Source organism: Tachysurus vachellii, chromosome 17 (assembly GCF_030014155.1).
Source record: "Tachysurus vachellii isolate PV-2020 chromosome 17, HZAU_Pvac_v1, whole genome shotgun sequence".
NCBI lineage: Eukaryota > Metazoa > Chordata > Actinopteri > Siluriformes > Bagridae > Tachysurus > Tachysurus vachellii.
Window position 1 is genome coordinate 20434824 of NC_083476.1, and position 22040 is coordinate 20456863.

General features: G+C 41.0%; 2 protein-coding genes across 2 annotated transcripts; one reads left to right on the top strand and one right to left on the bottom strand.

Moving 5' to 3' along the window:
• Positions 1 to 419: 419 nt before the first annotated feature.
• ripply1 (ripply transcriptional repressor 1) lies at positions 420 to 17520 on the bottom strand. The gene is made up of 5 exons (XM_060891056.1): positions 17271 to 17520; positions 2068 to 2473; positions 1764 to 1842; positions 1038 to 1111; positions 420 to 906 (listed from the first exon to the last, which is right to left on the bottom strand). Exons 2-5 carry the CDS (start codon positions 2148 to 2150, stop codon positions 699 to 701), a joined length of 444 nt encoding a protein of 147 aa, XP_060747039.1. The 5' UTR covers positions 2151 to 2473; positions 17271 to 17520; the 3' UTR covers positions 420 to 698.
• Positions 17521 to 18042: 522 nt separating this feature from the next.
• Positions 18043 to 21099, top strand: cldn2 (claudin 2). The gene is made up of 2 exons (XM_060891726.1): positions 18043 to 18312; positions 18848 to 21099. The coding sequence occupies exon 2, from the start codon at positions 18909 to 18911 to the stop codon at positions 19740 to 19742; it is 834 nt and encodes a 277-aa protein (XP_060747709.1). The 5' UTR covers positions 18043 to 18312; positions 18848 to 18908; the 3' UTR covers positions 19743 to 21099.
• Positions 21100 to 22040: the final 941 nt, after the last annotated feature.

The window sequence follows — 22040 nt, forward strand, 5'->3', positions numbered from 1 at the left end:
GCTTGTAAAACCTTAAAGGGGTTGCAGTATTTTTTTTTTTTTGCACTGAAAGCAAATTGCATTCGATTGCATTTTGGTCCTTTTGTAGTATTCATGACACACATTTACATGCATGATATAACAGCATGAACTGCGACTTGTGACGCTTTGAGTAACCTCTGACATTCTGAATGGTCAGTTTTCTTCATCAGGTGAAACACAAACCAGGAAAAGCAGATGCACCAACATCAGACAGAAAGGTGACACCAATGATTAGGAAAGGTGTTGCAAGGAACCCTGGATTTGCATCATGAACTTAAAAAACAAAACACTCTTTTCTTATTTAGGTTTATTGTGTAATTTACACAAAAGTAGAAAAATAGGACATAAATATATATATATACTGTAGATGTAGATATATACAACATAAATTAGGGACAAGGAAATAAAATAAAGGAATCTTTTAGGCATACAAAAAAGACCCTGAATCATCTTGGAAACATTCATCCCAATGTGGGATCGTTTGTTACATTTCCCAGAGGAAATTACAGTTTGGAAAACCATCCAGTTCTGAAGATGTTCTCTTGTCTTTTTTTTGTGATAATATTCAGAACTATGCAGGTTTGGTTATGATATTTTCTCAGTGATTAGACAGTCCTGACTTGAATGTCTGATGTTCCTTGGGTGTATTTGCAACCGAGCTCAATTCAGTTCGCAATTCAGTTATAGTTGCAAAAATGGCCCTGGGGTTTTGGGAACTCTTTGTCATCATCATCTTCCTCGTCTTCCCAGTCGTCCTGTTCCTCCTCGTCTTCGCTATCAGACTCGTCATAGAAACAGATAGTTGCCTGGACTGGGAAGTTTCTCAGCAGTGCTTCACCATCGCTGTAGAGGTAGTCAAATGACTTGGATTTTGGCCAGAACAGTCTGTAGTGGAAAAATAATAATAACATACTTAGAACAATCTCCCTTTTTCTAAATTGGTATGTTGATTACAAGTTTACAGGCCAATCCATAATTCGTGCAATGTATTGCTCAATCAAGACAAGAGTACTGACCTCACAGGGTGCTGGAAAGGCTGAGTTTTGCCATCTGCCATGGTGTTGCTTGGCACCGCTGGTCGGGAATAAGGCTGTAAAGAGAGAAGAAAGAGGTGTAAGGATACACTTAAGAAAGAAAAACATCCACCGCAAGCTTCCTGCCTGGTATTTATGGGGTGATATCAGCACCAGCTACAAAGCAGCTGTATAGCACCTTGGGCTATATAGGATATAGTAGCTGTGAGTTGGTAAGTGTCAGGCTAAAAGAGTGAGAATCTAACCCAAACATTCCCCAGACGCGTCTACTAGTCTTGGCAAGCATGTGCTAGCATGCTGGAGGCTATTCTCTCTACACCTCACCACTGGGCACCACTTCGGAGTTCTCACTCTCACTCTGGCTCAGGCAGCGGTGCCATATGGCCGAGTGTCTCCGCGCTACAGTTGGTCCTTCTGCCTTTGCACATAGTTGGCTCAGTGTCAGCAAAACAGCTTGACAGTCACACCTTCTGCTCTGCCATACTGTTTCTAATGTGCTCCACATGCCTATCTGCAAGCCCCTGGGGTTTCATTTGCTTCTTAAAGCATTGTAGTTAATTGCATGACTTACTTTTTTTTTTATCTGTACTTTAGATTGTAATCCAGGTTTCCTTACAAGTCAAATCATTGTTTCTGTTTTGGATGCTAAGTTTAGGCTCGAATTGCACAAGCAGGACTATAATTGGTATAATTGAGAGGAAAACTTACACAGATAAGCTTGCTCCTCAGGCTCACGGGACGAGAGTCCTGATTGGTCATGAGCCATGGTCTCCAGAGGACTGGCCTGCTGTGGACAAGACGCAAGTCATACGGTCAGCGTCATTTAACAACAAACAAACAAACAAACAAACAAATTGAAGAACAACATATAACATGTGTAGGCATGCATTACATCATTACATAGAAGTGGTTCAAGTTTTAATACCTGTTAACAATCCAAGAGAATGGGAAATATATATATATGTTATATATATTCGCAGAGGGATCTATACACTCTAATTTTAAGGCTTACCTGCTGACAGGTGACTGTTCCATCCTGGAGCCCACTGGGGATGTCCTATGCGTCTGAGAAGCGACCAGACAAGCAGATTTCATCCTTCTGCCTTAATTCGATAGTCCAAAATATTGAAAGGAATAAACCACGTCTTCCTCGCGTTCGCACAAGCGTAGAGCGGAATGAATGAAGTTCAGGTCGGAAACCGGGGGTTTATATAACGACGAGACAGCGAGAAGGAGGCGGGGCGTAATGGAGCCTAGGGGCGTGGCCCAGGGCGTTGCCTTAGCAACAGAAGTTGCAGAGATAAATCCATCTGCCAGAATGATCTGGGTGCTGAAGAGCATTTTGTTGTGAACGATTCCCCAGTTGTGTAAACAGCCCACCACAGCGTGAGGGTGAGAAATCTGGTACCAGGAGGTGACTGTAAAAACACAGAGGGGCAAATTTAGACACCATCTGTGAGAAGACAGACACAGGGGGGGCAATAGAGAAGAGGGGTCATATATAACAGTTACTTAGTCTATAGAGGAGTCCATGGCTGTGTGGTTGCGCTTTACGTCATTGCTGTACGTATCTTTTTGGACGAAAGACCAGTGAATCAACACATACAGAATATAGAATTATGTTTTCCAGTAAAATGGACAATTGGACACCTCGTGATTGACTATTTATACTGAATAAAACGTGTTAAGCTCATTTACACCCTGTAGCCTTTACATTCACAGTGTATTTCTGATTGATTTTGTGCATGAATTAATATAGCAGATTTAAATGAATTTCTCCATCACTCCTGAATATCACTGCGATCACTGATCTGTGATCAGGGCTTTGGCACCTGCACAACCGAAAGTGAGCGAATGGAACTGACCCGAGGACAGTTTTCTGAACGGTGCTCTTGTTTTTTTTTCTTTATCCAGCACATGCTCACACTCCTGCCTGTTAAACTGGGTGCAAAATGTCTCACTACGTCAACTTAATTAGCCCCTAATGGGGTCTTGATAGACTTCATGGCTCCATTTGGGAAAAGCAAATTTGCAGGGCATCAGTGCGTTGACCTCCTACAGGGACAGCAAACTGACAGAAGAAGGCAAAAGGCACAAATGCTGTTGCACACAGAAGACTATATATTAAAAGATGTATAATAGCGAGCATGAGAAACTTTGCACACTCAGTCAATACAATGTTGTTCAGCAACAAATAGCTTTTTATATTATTTCAATTTTTTTGAAGTAAATGTTCTTATAATAAATGTTCTGGCTTATTAATGTTCTTATAATAAAGGGATTTATATAAAAAAAAAACATTGTAAAGAAAGGACTCGGTTTATGAACGATTGTAAACAAATAAATCCGCATTGTTTTTTTTTCTTGCTTTGCATTAAAATAACTCCAAATCGTCCTTTTAAAAAGAATCATGACGAAAAAATCGACGATAATGATAATAATACCAATAAGAGCATCGTAAAATCGTTAAGCTTATTAAAATAAAGAAAGCATTAGCTTGTGTGTGACCGAAAAGTTTCTTTCTCTGAGTTTATAACTTCAAAACAATTGGAAATTTTTATTTCTTTCTATTGAGAACAAAATCATCAGTAAAAAAAAAAAAAAAGTAGAGAAATAATAATACAAACAAAAACACTCATAGAAGGTGTTTCATTTATTCGTTTTGGTTCGTTATCTTTTCATTTAGAAGCAAACATCTTTTTCACATTTTAAACTGGTTATGCTAAACCTTCCAGTCTTTTGTTTGTTGTTGTTGTTGTTGTTGTTTTTTTTTTTTTGCAAACTATAAAAAAAAAAAAACCATGATGTTCCAAATAGCTTGTTAAAGTTTCTTCTATAAAGTTGTTAACTTTATTTAGTGTAGCTCCACAGAATGTAGAGTTTAGTCTGTACTTCAGCAGAGCCCTCTGTGGACGCCTTTATCTTCACCAAAAGTCTAATCTCCAAAATTAGATCTAAGAAAAACAAAAGAAGAAGAAGAAGTTGTTTATTCTGTTCATTTGAGAGTGGGCTATTTAGGGGGGTGGGGTGGGGGCGGGGGGATTGGTTGAGAGATGACCCGTCTTGTGTTTTCACATTTGCTGAGCTTTGGAAACCCCCTGCCATTAACACCACCTTCTTCTCCAAGGCTCTAAAGCACCTCTCCACCTCTCCACCTCTCCCCCGTAGTTAGGAATTTCACTAATCACTAACCCGCTGCTCTCTTTGTGTTTCCTTTAAAATGAGTCAACACAAATCCTTAATTTAAAACAACACACCCTGTCAGTGTAATTCAATTCTACACAAATCGCTTTATTAGATGCTGTATAAAGGCTACATGTGTATTCAGGCTAAACACTTTGCTCTATTTTGTTACGAGTCTTTCTTTCTTTCTTTCTTTCTTTCTTTCTTTCTTTCTTTCTTTCTTTCTTTCTTTCTTTCTTTCCCTTTAACACAAATTAGCAAATTAACTTGTCATTGTTCCCACAAAAAAGAAAAGAAAAATACTGTTCATACAGTCAGAAAGATCAGAAAAACAGAAAAACCTCACATCTAACACCCACCCCCACACACACACACACACACACACACACACACACTGTTGTAACAAAAACAAAAACTTCGCGTATTAAATAATATCGTCCTTGCCTAATACATACAGTTGTATACATTTTATTCTCTCTCTCTCTCTCTCTCTCTCTCTCTCTCTCTCTCTCATTCTCTCTCATTTTGTTTTAGCACAAACAATTGTTACACAAAAATAACCACTAATGCTAATACAGTCTACCACAGACCACTGAAACCCTCACATTTAGAAAACTAAATGTCCACAACTTCTCTACACACACACACACACACACACACACACACACACACACACACACACACACACACACACACACACACACACACAGAGGACTGAGTAACATAAAAAATTAATTAATTTTAGAGCTTGGGGTCTTAAATCACATCAGTCTTGCCAGTTCAATAAGTTAAAGCCAATGAATATTTTCTCCTTATATGGCAAAAAAATGACAGCAAGTTAAAATCGTGCACAGAAACAAGATGTCATAACAAACTCGACTAAACAAGTTTTTAGCTCTATTTTGTGCTCAGCTTTTTCCACCTATTTTCTTTTAATCGGTAAACAGATTAGCAACTTTACAGCTGATGAAGAAATAAATAAAAAAATTAATCATTTTGCATCTGTTCAAACAGTTCACAGATCCTGTGCCACACACACACTTACACACACACACACACACTTACACACATACACACACACACTTACACACACACACACACACACACTTACACACACACACATACTGTACACACACTTACACACAAACACACTCATACAAACACACACACACTTACACACACACTCACACAAACACACTTACACACACACACACACACACACACACAGGACTGACTGAGTGACACACCAGTACAGAAACCTTCCTTCAATCCTAAAATAATCAAAGATTAATTACAGACTAACTGCACACATACTGCAGCTGGATTTTTATGCTTAAGAGGAAATTCCTGTCATTTTTTCCCTTCTGTCCCACAGACACGGGAAGTTTCTCAAAATAAAAACGCCCCGCTCTAAATATCTGTTGACATATTGACGATCGAACTGGATTTTTCTGCTGCGTCGAACACAACACCACCGACAATTTACTCAAAAGGAACAGAAAAATGTAAAACATATAGATAAGACCAGGGAATATTTTTGTCCTTATATGGCAAAAAATAAAAATAAAAAGTTCTTCTACACCCCAGTGTTATGTAATAGAACAATTCCACCTAAAGTGATTAAACGCTGATTTTATTACTCCAGGCCCAGATTGTCTGGACAAATCAAATTTCTTCATTTCCTAACGTTGATCTATCGACGCTTCGTTCGTTAGTGATAACGTGTTGATTCGATTAAGAGAAGATCAGTGGATTGTGTCCTAAGTGATGGTAAGGAGATAGACCAGTCTGCCAGATTCATTTACAGAAATGTGTCTGTAGGCGATTGATCGATGTGTAGTGAAAAATCACGAGCGTTGTGTTTCTTCCTTCGAGAAGTTTCAAGAAGACTCAGTGTTAGTTAGTTTGTCTGCCAATATTAGAACGTAATGAGGATATAATAAGGTAACAGGATACATAAAAAGTGTATATATATTGAAATTGTGGTTACTATATTACTCATTCATTTTCTACTGCTTATCCGAACTACCTCGGGTCACGGGGAGCCTGTGCCTACCTCAGGTGTCATCGGGCATCAAGGCAGGATACACCCTGGACGGAGTGCCAACCCATCACAGGGCACACACACACTCTCATTCACTCACACAATCACACACTACGGACAATTTTCCAGAGATGCCAATCAACCTACCATGCATGTCTTTGGACCGGGGGAGGAAACCGGAGTACCCGGAGGAAACCCCCGAGGCACAGGGAGAACATGCAAACTTCACACACACACGGTGGAGGCGGGAATCGAACCCCCAACCCTGGAGGTGTGAGGCGAACGTGCTAACCACTAAGCCACCGTGTACTATATTATTATTAATATATTCTATAAATTCTCTAAGAATTTCTCTTGTCTCCTTTTTACACATAATAGGAACCGATAAAAGGAATCAGTTTAAAATCTCAAAATAATTATTTAATCCTGTCAAACACCCAAAAAATTGTTTTCCATTTTTTTTATCACATATAATGACATGCCATATAAATATATAGACTGTTTTGCATTATCTCTTTTATTGGAAATAGACAATCTGTAAAAACTGTTTATCATTCATTCATTCATTCATTCATTCATTTTCTAGCGCTTATCCGAACTACTCGGGTAACTGTTTATCATTCAGGTTTAAATGATTTAAGGTTTTTAACCAAAAATAATAAAAAATATTTCCAAAAGAGAAAAATCGTCGATTTCTCCTCGTTTAGAAATCTCTGAATGGTTTGATTCCCCCTCTGGAAGACCGAAGGGATCTAACATGGTTGATACTCAGTCAGTACGATTTTCTGTTTGTTTGTTGTGTGTTTTTCTGCTTTTAATGACCTAATGGAAAGCACATTGGTCGACGGAAGTTGTAAGTAATTGTGCTATATAAATAAATTGTCATCGTCATCGTTGTCATGGTCACTTTGGTAAAATTGCGATCTTCAATTTAAATCATGAACAAATAAACAGATTTTACATTTTAAATGCAATAAGACATCCCGGAGACATGCTGAATGATACGCACTTTCTAAAGCAAGATAAATCAGAAGATTTGGATGCTCATATTTTCCCAAAACAGCTGTAAATGAACTCCATGATTGCGAATATTATGTAGCGTGAAGCATAAAACCTCACATTAATCTGACCATCAGTCTGAACTCAGTCATGCTGATCTCATTCCTCTTCACCAGGCCTCACACTTCGGGGAGGTGAAGAGAGACACCAGGCCTCACACCCCACACCTCACACCTCCAGAGACACCTCTGTCACCCTTCCTGCTCTCCCTAAACCACTCTAAACTCACATGATTTAAAATGATAGTAGGATTATTTTATACCGTCCCACCCCCTTGTCTTACTATTAGAAATCCTATTATGCAAGAACTGATTAAACATTTACAACAAGTCATTAAAAGCCATATTTACATTTTATTATGTAATTTGATATTTATAATGTAATAATAATGTATAATGTATATGGATAATAATATATGATATATTATATATTGTACTTTACATATAATATTATATATTACATATTATTATATATTATACATATACATTATGTATATGTATAATAATGATGTATAATAATATATAACAATAATGTATAATGTAATAATGATATTTATATTCGAATCGATTATACATAATATTATAAATTTCTGTTTATTTTCTTAATCATTTCTTCATACCAAAACTATACTAAATCATAAAAAGTTATAATAATTATACTAAAATATACTATATAATACAGCAACCTAGGTCACATTAAAAAAATAATAAATAAATAAATAAATAAATAAATAGATAGATAGATAGATAGATAGATAGATAGATAGATAGATAGACAGATAGATAAATAAATAAATAAATAAATAAGTCTATCCTGCTTAACGCCATGTTAAAAGTGTCGACCGTTTTGCTGTGAACGGACATCTAGGGCTTTATTGCACATCAAGGAGTTGTATGTTGTGAGTTTTTTGAGTGTAGTGATATTGTCTCCATCAGATGGAGTTTATTTCTACACTATAATGGCACTTGTGTAGAAACTATTTAGTTCTAAAGGTAATCTGAAATAAATAAAAAAAAATACTGCGCTTATGTTTTCTTAAGGTAAAGATAAGGGGAAAGGGGAAGTCGTGGCCTAATGGTTAGAGAGTTTGACTCCTAACCCTAAGGTTGTGGGTTCGAGTCTCAGGCCCTTGAGCAAGGCACCGTACTTTGTACTATAGCTCTTATTATAAGTAGCGTTATGATTAGCTGATTGCAGGAATAATGAGGGTAACAGCTACAATGGCTGTTACCATTGTTACCATGGTTACCATAGGGACAGTGATGGCTCAAGGCTCTGTGTTGCTGAGTGGAAGATCAGGGTTCAAGCCCCAGCTCTGCCAAGCTGCCACCGTTGGGTGATTAAGCAAGGCAGTTAACCCTCTCTGCTCCGGGGTGTTGCATCATGGCTGACCCTGTGCTCAGACCCCAATGTGAGGAAAGAATTTCACTGTGCTGTGATGTCTATGTGACAAAATAAATTCTTCTACAAATAGGTCATCTGAGGTCTGAGAGTGTTGAATAAAAGATGATTAAACCTATTTTAAGACAAAATGAGTAAAAGCATCTAAAAACAGGCTGAATGATCTTATATTTCATTTCTAGTTGATCTCATAACATAACAAGAAATATTTTAGAATATTTTGCTCATGCAAGAACGTTGGAGAAACGCTGGTTATGTGTCAGGGTAGAAGAAAAAAGAATGCAAGAAAGACAGTTCTAAACAAGGTACCTGCATCTTTGATTATAGAAATAACTTCTACACCTCGTGATTTTATAATCCATCAGTAGCTATTGGTTTATGCACAGGCCAGTCTGAGGTCAGTGAATCAGTGTGTCCAGAGTCAGAGGTCAGAGTGTGTGTAGGTGCTGGGTTGGGAACAGTTCCTCAGACTCTACTACATGTACCGTGTAGAACCGGGTGAAGACGGAGAGAACAGAGAGGGTGAGAGAAGTGTGTCGACGGAGGTGTGAGGCCTGGTGTCGTCTCTACGCCTTCGCAAATGAGAGCAGAGGTGTGAAGCCTGGCGAAGGGGAATGACATCATCAGGGTCGTGACACAGAGAAGCACTGGACCAAGGCTGGAGAGTTCCTGTCATTTATAACAGAGACTCTAAATCAATTAAGATAAGTAAAGGATCAAACAATGGGGTGGTGCGAGACAGTTACTAGGTTAACTATTGGTGAATAGTCTCGAATGTCAGCATAATCTAAATAGATTTAGTGCCTTTATTCCACAGCAATTTGCCAATAGTTTTTAATGAGATGTCGTATATATTGTTGTTTAAAGCCCACATTCGGTTATATTGTAGAAGCTGTGTTATTGTAGAACCTGCAGTTATATTGTAGAACCCTTGTTTTTTTCTCCTTTGAATTTAATACAAATAAAATAATGGTCTTTACTCCTTCTATCGAGTTTATTTAAATACAGAAAACCTCCATCTCCATATCAGCGATTACACAAATAGGTTTTTACGTAGCGCTTCTGCCGTTGGAGTCCTGTTGTAATTTGTTACTGGAGACACGATAACATTAAAATGAGATAAACCAACTGATCGATAAGAGTCTTGCTTCCGAAGTGATGTACATACGGTGTGAAATTTACGGTCAAAAACAGAACTCTGTTTATCTATAAAATAGGTACCATTTTTTAATCTCCTAAGTTTTATACATCTACTAATAAGATAAACATGATCAATAAGAAGGAAACCACACCCGAGGTCTTATCGGTAGCGTAGTATATCTGAGGGAGGTACTGAAACTTCCAACCGTTCAGAACATTTCCCGTCATTTGCAGCATTAGTCGTTTCTTTAAAAAAGTCAGTTCGGATTTATTTTTTTTAGTTTTCATTCTTTTATTTGGGGGCACGGTGGCTTAGTGGTTAGCACGTTCGCCTCACACCTCCAGGGTTGGGGGTTCGATTCCCGCCTCCACCTTGTGTGTGTGGAGTTTGCATGTTCTCCCCGTGCCTCGGGAGTTTCCTCCGTGTACTCCGGTTTCCTCCCCCGGTCCAAAGACATGCATGGTAGGTTGATTGGCATCTCTGGAAAATTGTCCGTAGTGTGTGATTGTGTGAGTGAATGAGAGTGTGTGTGTGTGTGTGTGTCCTGCGATGGGTTGGCACTCCGTCCAGGGTGTATCCTGCCTTGATGCCCGATGACGCCTGAGATAGGCACAGGCTCCCCGTGACCCGAGGTAGTTCGGATAAGCGGTAGAAGATGAATGAATCTTTTATTTAGTTTATTTTATTCTTGCTGCTAGTACATGTCTGTTATGTTGACACCAATGGGAGCTCCAGATTTCATGCAGAGCGACAATGTAAATAAGGCTTTTTATTTTATTCTATTCTATTCATTTTGGGGAAAAAATGGTGGATCGATCAACTGAAAATGGAACACTTTGTCCACAATCACCAAAGAAGCAGCATTTCCTAATCATTTACTAGTGCATCATTTCATCGATCGGTCGTGGTCACATAAAGCCGCATACCTGTTTGCGACTTCTTTATCATTTGTGTGCAGAACAGGTCAGTATGAGGTCAGTGTTTGTGTCTAGGTCAGTGTTTAGGTGCTGTTGTGGGAACAGTACCACAGACTCTGCTTTATGTACTGTACCACTAAAGGTACTAAAGTAACAGAAAGTGTGACAGGAGTGTGTAAGCTAGCGCCATTACCCAAACAGAGCAGACGTGCGAGGCCTGGTGAAGAGGAATGACATCAGTGGGGTCACGACACAGATCGACACGATCGGGGTCACATGGGTGTTGAGGTTAGAGAAGAAAATAGCGCGAAATTATTGCGATGTGAACATATCCTCCAAACAGATCGGGTTTAAATCTCAGCCTGTGAACGTCGTTATGGTGTTAAAGTCCAGGCTTACTCACAAAATTAATAATAATAATATCTGACGTGGGGGGGCACGGTGGCTTAGTGGTTAGCACGTTCGCCTCACACCTCCAGGGTTGGGGGTTCGATTCCCGCCTCCACCTTGTGTGTGTGGAGTTTGCATGTTCTCCCCGTGCCTCGGGGGTTTCCTCCGGGTACTCCGGTTTCCTCCCCCGGTCCAAAGACATGCATGGTAGGTTGATTGGCATCTCTGGAAAATTGTCCGTAGTGTGTGATTGTGTGAGTGAATGAGAGTGTGTGTGTGTGTGCCCTGCGATGGGTTGGCACTCCGTCCAGGGTGTATCCTGCCTTGATGCCCGATGACGCCTGAGATAGGCACAGGCTCCCCGTGACCCGAGGTAGTTCGGATAAGCGGTAGAAGATGAGTGAATGAATGAATATCTGACGTGGTTTATTTTTTGTACTTTTGCATAGAAATTTGAAACTATTCTATGTTTAAAGCAATTTAATGAACGTAACTGGACCGGACTTTAATGACTTTTTCGAATAAATATCTTCTATATGCAGCTTTCTAGATTCAGTTCAATTCAATTCAAGTTTATTTGTACGGCGCTTTTTACAACGGACGTCATCTCAAAGCGGCTTTACAGAACATAAACATAGAACAAAAGGTTAATATAAAGAATAATATAAAGATTAATAGAACACAAAATTCAAGATAAATATTAGATCTATTTAGTTCTCAATGTGTTTGTATTTATCCCCAATGAGCAAGTCTGAGGTGACTCAGGTGACTGTGGGGAGGAAAAAACTCTCTTAGATGGTAAAGGAAGAAACCTTGAGAGGAACCAGACACAAAGTGGAACCTCATCCTCATATGGGTGACACTGGAGGGTGTGATTATAAATAATACAGTCTGACAAGTGTTGTATTGGTGTAAAGATCACGTGGAGTTCAGATCTCCTCTTTAGTATCACAGAGTCTAACTGGAGCTAGTAGATCTCTAGATGCCTCAGGATTCTCAGAGTCGGCCTCGTCTCAGCGGAGGTCCAAAAAAAAAAATAGATACTTTCTAAAGATACAAAAGGTGTAAGCATGAAGCCAGAACTGGGGGACAACACCAATTGGTACACTTTCTTTGATATTGTATGTGGTCAGAAACTTACTTTGTGTTTAATTCAGGTGTGTTGGAAAAGTCAGTCAATATCCAGCACAAGTCAGTATGAGGTCAGCGTTTTCGTGTCCAGGTCGGAGCGTGTAGGCACTGGGGTGGGAACCGTACTGCAGACCTCGGCTGAAAGAAGTGTGCCGATGAAGGTGTGAGGCTCGGTGTCGCTTCTACACCTCCACAAACCAGAGCAGAAGTGTGAAGCCTGGTGAAATTCCGACAAGAAACTGGAAGCTGTCCCCCCGAGGTCATCAAAGCAAAGCCAAGAAGAGGAGAAATGTGGATAAATTAAGGCAGCTATGGACAGGAACAGCTCTAAAATATTTTGAATCTAGTGATATTTACGTGTTATATCTTATTGTAAGATATCAATAAACCCAATGTTTTAAGATTATTTAACCTATTTTAAGACATGTCACTCATTTCAGGGCTGAAACCGTCTTGTCCTGTTGATTTCTAGTTGATCTCATAACAAGAAATATTTTAGAATATTTTGCTCATGGAAGAACGTTGGAGAAACGCTGCAAGCGTGGTTATGTTGAAGAATTCAGAGGGTCGGTGAAGAAGAAGAATGCAAGAAAGACAGTTTTAAACAAGGTACCTGCATCTATGATTATAGAAATAACTTCTACACCTCGTGATATTATAATCCATCAGTAGCTATTGGTTTATGCACAGGCCAGTCTGAGGTCAGTGAATCAGTGTGTCCAGAGTCAGAGGTCAGAGTGTGTGTAGGTGCTGGGTTGGGAACAGTTCCTCAGACTCTACTACATGTACCGTGTAGAACCGGGTGAAGACGGAGAGAACAGAGAGGGTGAGAGAAGTGTGTCGACGGAGGTGTGAGACCTGGTGTAGTCTCAACGCCTTCGCAAATGAGAGCAGAGGTGTGAAGCCTGGCGAAGGGGAATGACATCGTCAGGGTCGTGACACAGAGAAGCGCTGGACCAAGGCTGGAGAGTTCCTGTCATAATGCTTGTGAGACTAAACATCCAGTGTTCTGTAATATATACTGTATATAATATAAAAATACATCACGACCGATTCACTAATAAATTCGTCAGCATCACTTAAGGTGTTCTGGAGTATAGGTGAGGTCAGAATGAGGTCAGAGTGTGCAGGCGCTGTGGTGGGAACAGTTCAGTAGACTCTGCAGTGGTGAGAGAAGTGTGCCTACAAAGGTGTGAGGCCTGGTGTCACTTCGGCACCTCTCCAAACCGAGGCTGTGACGTAAGGCCCGATGAAACAATATCAGCAGGGACACCATGACTCCGAGGTCACGTTGGGATCAAGGCGAAACAGATGAATACAGATCGTCACAATTTATAGGAATCTGTGGGCAAGGTTTAAACTTGGTCATGGTGGACACAACACAATAGATTTTCAATATCTGGTCGGTGGATGTACGCTACATAGCGTACACTATTGCCCCTTTTCCACCGAGGCAGTTTGAGTGCTGGTTCGGAGCCTAATTTAAAATCAGTTCTTTCTTTTTCGACAGCCAAAGCACCGGCTCTGAACCAGGAAAAGTGGTTCTTAAGTAGCACCAAAACGTTGCTGGTCTAGACTTAAGAACCGCTTGTGTCAGGGGCTGTGGGCGGGGCTAATGTTAGCACCAGGGGGCGGGGTTACTGTTAGCGCATTTGATAATATACCTTAAGTATACTAATGTTTAATACACTTTTACTTTACCGCAATATAATACATTATCAGCACACATGATAGTAGGTATCTACATGCTAAGGCTAACTTTTTTCTGTGTTAATGATAAAATAACGTTATGTACTTTCTCGATTACAACCTCCGTTTATACAGATTACATGGAGCTGCACGTACACGTTGGATTCGCCGCGTTTGGGTGTTAATGTAGGTTCACAAAGCCATGAGCATTAACAGTAAAGCAACATCCGCCATTGTTGATGTTGTGTTTGTGTTTGTCGCTGCTGCGCTAACGTTGCTGTGTAACGTGACACGTATACGGTGACGTCAGACTCGGCTCTGTGATGCTCTCTAACCGATGGAAAGACAAACCGGTTCTTAGAAGGTTCGTCAGTGGAACCAACTTTGAACCAGAACCAGCACTAGCTCTGAACCAGCACCCGGTTCTTTTTGGTGGAAAAGGGGTATTAGTGAGCGATCAAGATAGAGGCTCAAACACTAACCGATTTCTGATTACAGATCTCTCAATTCCAGTTTTCTTAAAATAAAAAGAAACACAGTTTGTGTTGTAACTGTCTCAGGAAATATATTGTACAGAAACTAGACGAAATAAGAGAAAAGCACTGGAGGGATCATGCAGAGCTTCACGGATAAACAGATACATGGTCACACTGGATTCAGTTATCTGCTGCAACAGCAGATTAAATCTCATACTCATATTGATAGCTTTGTTCATGCTGATAGTAACAGAGAAGTGAATTACGTGATTCTTCAGCAGGAAAATGAAACATGATTGAAAATATTGACCCCTCTATAATCCCAATCTCTCCTTGTTCATGTCACAGCGTCTGGATAGTGATGCTACTGGCATTCCTGAAACCTTGGCTGGAAGTTGCTGCGTTAACATCGGAAATGAATTGCGGTGGAGAAAATGGGGAGAAAATGGTAGCTATTTGATATAATAAATAAATAAACTGAATATTACTATCGGGTCAGTCTGAGGTCAGCGTTTGTGTCCAGGTCAGTGTGTGTGGGTGAAGATCTGGGAACTGGACTGCAGACTCCACTGTGACTGTGAAAGGGTGAGAGAAGTGTTTATAGAGGTGTAGAAACTCTACACCTCTCCAAATGAGTATGGTGAGAAGGAAGAACATCAGTGGACACTGACTCGTTGCTTGAATTGAAAGACTCAGCAGGCTCATAAAGAGTTTATACGGTTCCATATTTGTTTATGACCAACTGACATCATTAAATCCAGCTTTAATCGAACACGTTCGATCCTGTTATTAAGATTAGGAACTAACACGCTGAGATTCAATCCCCTTTAGTATGTGCTCTGTTACTGTTGTCTTATATTGGCAGTGGTGGCTCAACTGGTTAAGGCTCTGGGACGTTGATCGGAGGATCGGGGTTCAAGGCCCTGCACAGCCAAGCTGCCACTGCTGGGCCCTTGAGCAAGGCCCTCAACCCTCCCTGCTCCAGGGGTGCTGTATCATAGCTGCCCCTTTACTCTGACCCCAACCTCCTCAGTTGGGGTATGTGAAGACATTACCACTGTGCTGTAATGTATATGTGGCGATAATAAAGGCTTTTATGCCCCCGTTCTATTCTACTCTATTCTATATTGAACACACAGTTACTGTGGAATTGATTGTGGGTCAGGATGAGGTCAGTGTTGGCTCGGAGGTGCAAAGGTGGGAATGGGACCGTAGACAGAGAGAGTGGAGGAGTAAGAAGGGCGTGAAAAGTGTGCTGATGAAGGTGTGAATGCTGGTGTCACTCATACACCTTTCCTAATGAGAGTGGAGGTGCAAGACGTAGTGAAGAGGAATGATATCCACAGGGTCTGACCCTGAGGTCACAAGCGGTTTTCATTTAAACTACTATTTTAAGAAAGGTTTTATTCTCGTGTTTTATTCTTAGTTCGGTTCATTATACACTTAGGGGTTTTTTACACCTGGTCACTTCATGCGTTTTCTGTGATCCGATAGCTATCCGATGGTAAAAAGACCAGGTCTAAATGCCCTCCGAAACATTTTCGAGACGAATATAAATCCGACGGTACAAACCCCTTCAGGAGGTGGTCTGGGACGCGTTTCAGATGAAACTGGACAGGTGTAAATGAACGTGGTTGTTCAAGCCACATACGTCAGCGCTATTCTCCTCCCAAACGGAAGTACGTCACTCGCAGGTGATCAGAAAATGCAGCAAACAGTAAACGCTGTTTTTTGTAGCATAACCGTCGTAACGAGTTTCTTCTTCTTCTTTTTGATCGCGTTCTGAAAACCGCACACAACAAAGCGTGCTCCGTTTCAATTACCCCGGAGGTCAAATATATTAGCAATTTTGGGCGGGAATAGAAAGATCGGATCGATATCCGATTCGCCGAGACGCGTTTATGTGGCCTAATGTAAATGGAACATCGGATCAGAGACAACACACGAAGTGACCGGGTGTAAAAAAGCCCTTCGAACCTGGGAGTTGCCTAAAGCACAGCATAACAAATAAACAACAAATGTAGTGTGTTTTAGTTTAGGCTTTTGAGAACATTCTGTATTTTACCATCCTGAGTCAAATCAAACATCATCTTAGACAAATGATTACATCATAGCGTTCAGTCACATTATGTTACTGTAGTGGCGCCATATTTGGGACCAAATGACTGCCTTTGTTGCACAACACGATCTAGAGGTGAAAATAGCAACAAGTGAAAACAAGTGAATGAGATTGCCATGAATGAGATACTGTAGTATACGATAGAATGTGAATGTTGTGTTGTGTTCGAGTCAGATGAACTACACTTAGGTGCTGATGTGGGAATCCAGGTTCAGACTCTCGAGGCAGGACTGGAGTGGTGTTTCTCTCAACACCTCCACTCTCGTTTGAGAAGGTGCAGGAGCAACAGCAGGAACATCGCACCTCTAGAGGCACACTTCTCTCACCCCCTCAACTCCACCACTCACTTTGCTGGCACCTCGGTCCTTGTGTCTGTGTTCAGGGCCCTCATTCCCACAGCAGCACCTACCTACCGACTGACCTGCCTTCATTGCCTTTGGTCCTAAACATAAAGTTCCCACTGAGCACATTTTAACCCAGTCATTTTAAACATATCAGTCAGAAGTGACTCGGGTTTAGGGGCAGGTAGGACAAAGCTCCTCCGTTTAAATCCACTGTTCAACAAATGTTATTCTTCATAAATTCCTCAAAAAAAAAAACTTGTTTAGGCACCATAAAATATGCTATTTGACTGATATCAGGTTATGATCCATAAATGAACTCACCTTTCTAAATGTTCTGCAGTTATTTCCATAGTTTGTTATTAGAGGGCACGGTGGCTTACTGGTTAGCACGTTCGCCTCACACCTCCAGGGTCGGGGGTTCGATTCCCGCCTCCGCCTTGTGTGTGTGGAGTTTGCATGTTCTCCCCGTGCCTCGGGGGTTTCCTCCGGGTACTCCAGTTTCCTCTCCCGGTCCAAAGACATGCATGGTAGGTTGATTGGCATCTCTGGAAAATTGTCCGTAGTGTGTGATTGTGTGAGTGAATGAGAGTGTGTGTGTATGCCCTGCGATGGGTTGGCACTCCGTCCAGGGTGTATCCTGCCTTGATGCCCGATGACGCCTGAGATAGGCACAGGCTCCCCGTGACCCGAGGTAGTTCGGATAAGCGGTGGAATATGAGTGAGTGAGTTTATTATTATTGCACCTAGTGGACAAAAATGGGAATTGCAACAGCTGCTAATAGAGGCTCATTGGGGCAGGAATCATGTACGATAACAAACCTTTATTGACCTTTGGGATTATTTTCGATTAAAAATAAACAATTGCTAATGTTTAAAATATTTTAAATCCACAACAGCATCCTCTACAGACGGAACCTAAATAAATAAATCTAACCCGCATACAGTAAGAGCAGGTGATTAGAGTTAGAGCCGTGATCCAGAAAAAACATGGACTTTGATCAGCACACAATACATGCAACTTTGTGTGTTTTGTGTTTTCTTTTCTTTTTTTTAATGATTTTTTTTAAGGTCCTTGAAAATGCCAGAAGTTGTAGCTTAATACCCAGAGAACGATGAGTTACAGTATCTGCTCTAGCAAAACGTTTACTCTGACTGAGGAAGCAGGAGTGCATTTTAATCTTATTACCAACACTGGCGACATGTGATTTGAGATTATGCTCAAGACAAAACTCTCTCTCACTCTTTCTCTCTCTCTCTCTCTCTCTCTCTCTCTCTCTCTCTTTCACACACACAAACACGCTTAAGTGCAACGGTTTAGCATAATTATGCATCTCAGTGATTGTATCTCTATACCTGCATAATGGTAAGTAATCAAGAAAGAAAGATGGAAAAATGTCTAATTTACCAAGAGAAAAACTGATTAACTGACTGTATAACTGATTACTAATTAAACGATATCTATCACTTTTATATTAGATATATTTATTGCTGATACAAATATTTGTTTCAACTCTTTTGAAGTAGTTTCGTGATGTTTATATTAATACAAATGAGTACATGATCATTTTGTTTTTCATGGGTGCTGGATAACGAGGATAAAGCGATCATTGTGTGATTAACGCCGTCCTTCTTTCAGCAGCCTTGGCTTTACGATGTGAGAGAAAAACCCGGTTTCGGGTCGAGTAACGGGTGAATCTTTAACCTACTTCTCTGTCTGTGTGTGTTTATACATGAACTGTGGAAACTCAGTGTTTAGACAGGGACAGGACAGAAAAGATACAAATAGGGACAAGAGAAACACACAGGAGAGGACACACACAAAAGGGCAGATGAGTGCTCAGACTCCTAGTTTGCATCCTAGGCTTAACTTCTCTTTCAATTTCTTCTTGTTTTAACAGAACGTGAGCTGATCGCTAGTCATTAAAGCTCTTCGGGCTCAGCGCACCACCAGTTGCAGATATGGCTGTAGCCTCAGTGGAGTTGATGGGCTTCTTTATGGGCATCCTGGGTATGATTGGCAACTTGGTAGTAACCATACTGCCCTACTGGGAATACTCGGCCCACATTGGTTCCAACATCGTCACGGCAGTGATGAACTCAAAGGGTCTATGGATGGCGTGCGTCCACCAGAGCACCGGAGTCTTCCAGTGCGAGACCTTCAACTCCATCCTCGACCTGCCCACATACCTGCAGGTTGCCCGGGCCATGATGGTCATCTCCATTATCGTATCTGTCCAGGCCTGTGCAGTGTCCAGCGCTGGGATGCAGTGCACAGTGTTCATGGAAGGCTCACCGGCAAAGACTAAAACGGCTGGAGCCGGAGGGTTTCTTTTTTTAACAGCCGGCCTTCTGTCGCTCATTCCTGTTTCCTGGAAGACCCACGAAGTAATCCAGACCTTCTACCACTTCAACGTACATGAAAGTATGAAGTTCGAGATTGGGTACTGCCTGTATGTGGGGATTGCCTCGTCTCTAATGTCTATGCTAGGCGGAGGGCTGATAAGCATGTCCTGCTGGAGCAACCTAGACACACGACAAGGGTTCAGACACGGTTACCCGTACCCTGAACACTTGGGGAAACATGGTACGGCTCGTGGTGCCTCACATTCCATGCCTTTCCCCCCTTCAGCCATTCTGCAGAGCGGAATCAACATGAATCCCACCAACAGGACCCAAACCATGGTCAGCCAGATCAGCAGCAGCAGCCACCACACCACCACTGGCGTCCAAGACTCCAGGAAACCGGCACACCAGAAAACAACAGCTAGCTACGACGTTACCGGGTACGTCTGAAGATTTAGCCTAGCTTCACAACATGAACTTGAAAAGATCGAACTGATAAAAACTGACTTCTTGGGTTCACAAAAGGTAAAGAGTATTTTTTCCTGTTGAGAGAACAATTTCAGGAACAACAGATCATGCTTGTACTGTAAGCAAAACAAATCAATACCAGGTCAATCGACCACTGGTGCCTTGCGAAAGCTTCGTGAGAGCTCTGTGCAAACATGAAAAGCTAATATTTCACAGCAAAGGTTTAATACGACTGTAAAAAGCATAATTAAAGACAAACTCTTAAATTACCGTTATTCAATTTGCACGGTTACAGTTTTGACACTGGGGTGGGTTTGTTTTTGGCTTTTTTTTTTTTTTTGCTGTGAACAAGTGATATAAATAATGAATGTTAGATAAAAAAAAAGTGTTCATGGAGCGTGGCCGAGTGGTCTGAGTTTTTTTTTGTACGTTTTTTTTATTAGTCTTGGAAATCACAACCCAATAGGTAGGGTTTCGTCGGAACCTCGGATGGAACTTCGGTCTATAAATTTAAAGTTATCTAGATTTAAAGTTATACAGGGACACAAACTGAACAGCCAGGACATCCTAACTAAGAGCAGAACATCACCCCATCTGTATATTTGGCTCAAGTCAATGATTTACCACAGTAGCACCATTGCACTGGAATCAACTGAATTGATTTTGGCTCCGAGTCTGTGAGAAATTCAGCTCATCTTCCTGCACCAGTGTGACAACAGACACGTTCCAGACCAGGTGTTTTATAGGTGTTTGGAGATGAACAGCTCAAATCCAGGACAGTAAACTAAATTATGGGATAGATCTGATGCCGTATCAAATCTCAAGAAGAATATATGGTACATAAGAGCAAGATACTTTTCCACAGAGCACAGGGTCAGTCATGAAGCAGCACATCTGGAGCAGAAAAGGTTCATAAGAACCAGACAGTGGCAGCTTGACCATCTAAAGCATGACCCAGTACCTTTAACAGTTAAGCCATCACTGGCCCATATAAGGCACCTCATTTAGGACAATGGTTTTCCTAGGAGGGCATCAGATACTGGCTAAAACTCTGTCCAGATTAGACACTGACTTACTTCTGATTGGAACACTTTGACTGTCTGCCGATGAGACGCTTCTTAGTCCTAGTCTCGATGTTCTGTTCCTTTAAACGGTTAAATATACAATACGTAATAAGGCTGGTAACATTTAATACTTGTCATCATGGTGAATTACTTAATAAATCAATTAAAGAAATATTTTATTCACCCATCCGATCAAACATTAAAGTGTGTACATTTTCCCTCCTTGTCTTTCTTAATTAAAAATATATTTTTCTAAATCTCAAACTACTTACATAAAGACTGAATAAATCTCATTGTACACTGGAATATTTCCATTTCACAGAACACCTATAACAGTTTGTGTTGTATACACATCACTCCAGGTAGCTTTTATTCCCTATAAGCAAAATGTCTCAGTAATGTCATTTTGTTTATCCTGCTCAGGGTAAATTAATCTATAATATAATCTCAGGAACACATCCGTGACTACACGCTAATCCTTTAGTCCGTCGCACGGCATCGTACACGCACGATTTGGGTAAAACGTGCACACGGGAATCGTTCGAAACTTCACACAGACTGTAACTGGAGCTATTGTAAAAAGATCCAGGACGCTAATGCACACTGCAGCATGGTGGATAAACTCTAAATTAACTATACGATCTTCAAGAATGTCTACAGAACCCTTTGAAGACTCTGTCGAAAGAGCCGTTTTCTTTCGAATCTGTAGTCGAGCTTGCTGTAACTGATTTCTCAGAAGGTTGAATGGTATACAAAAGTATACCAAGTAGCCAGTATGCTAAAGTAGCGCACACGAACCTCACGCTCGGTAAGACGGGTAAGAAAAGTCTACAGTGTTGTTTTAAAGACCTCTGCTGGCCAAAACCGGAGCAGCACACATCGGGGTTTTTTACACCTGGTCACTTCATGTGTTTTCTGTGATCAGATATCTATCCGATGGTAAAAAGACCAGGTCTAAATGCCCTCCGAAACGTTTTCGAGACGGATATAAATCCGACGATACAAACCCCTTCAGGAGGTGGTCTGGGACGCGTTTCAGATGAAACTGGACAGGTGTAAATGAACGTGGTTGTTCAAGCCACATACGTCAGCGCTATTCTCCTCCCAAACGGAAGTACGTCACTCGCAGGTGACTCACGAGTCGTGCATCGCGCCAGAAACGAATATGTTTTCCCACCAGTTCTGGCTCCGATCTTTCACCCAGGCGTCTCGTTGG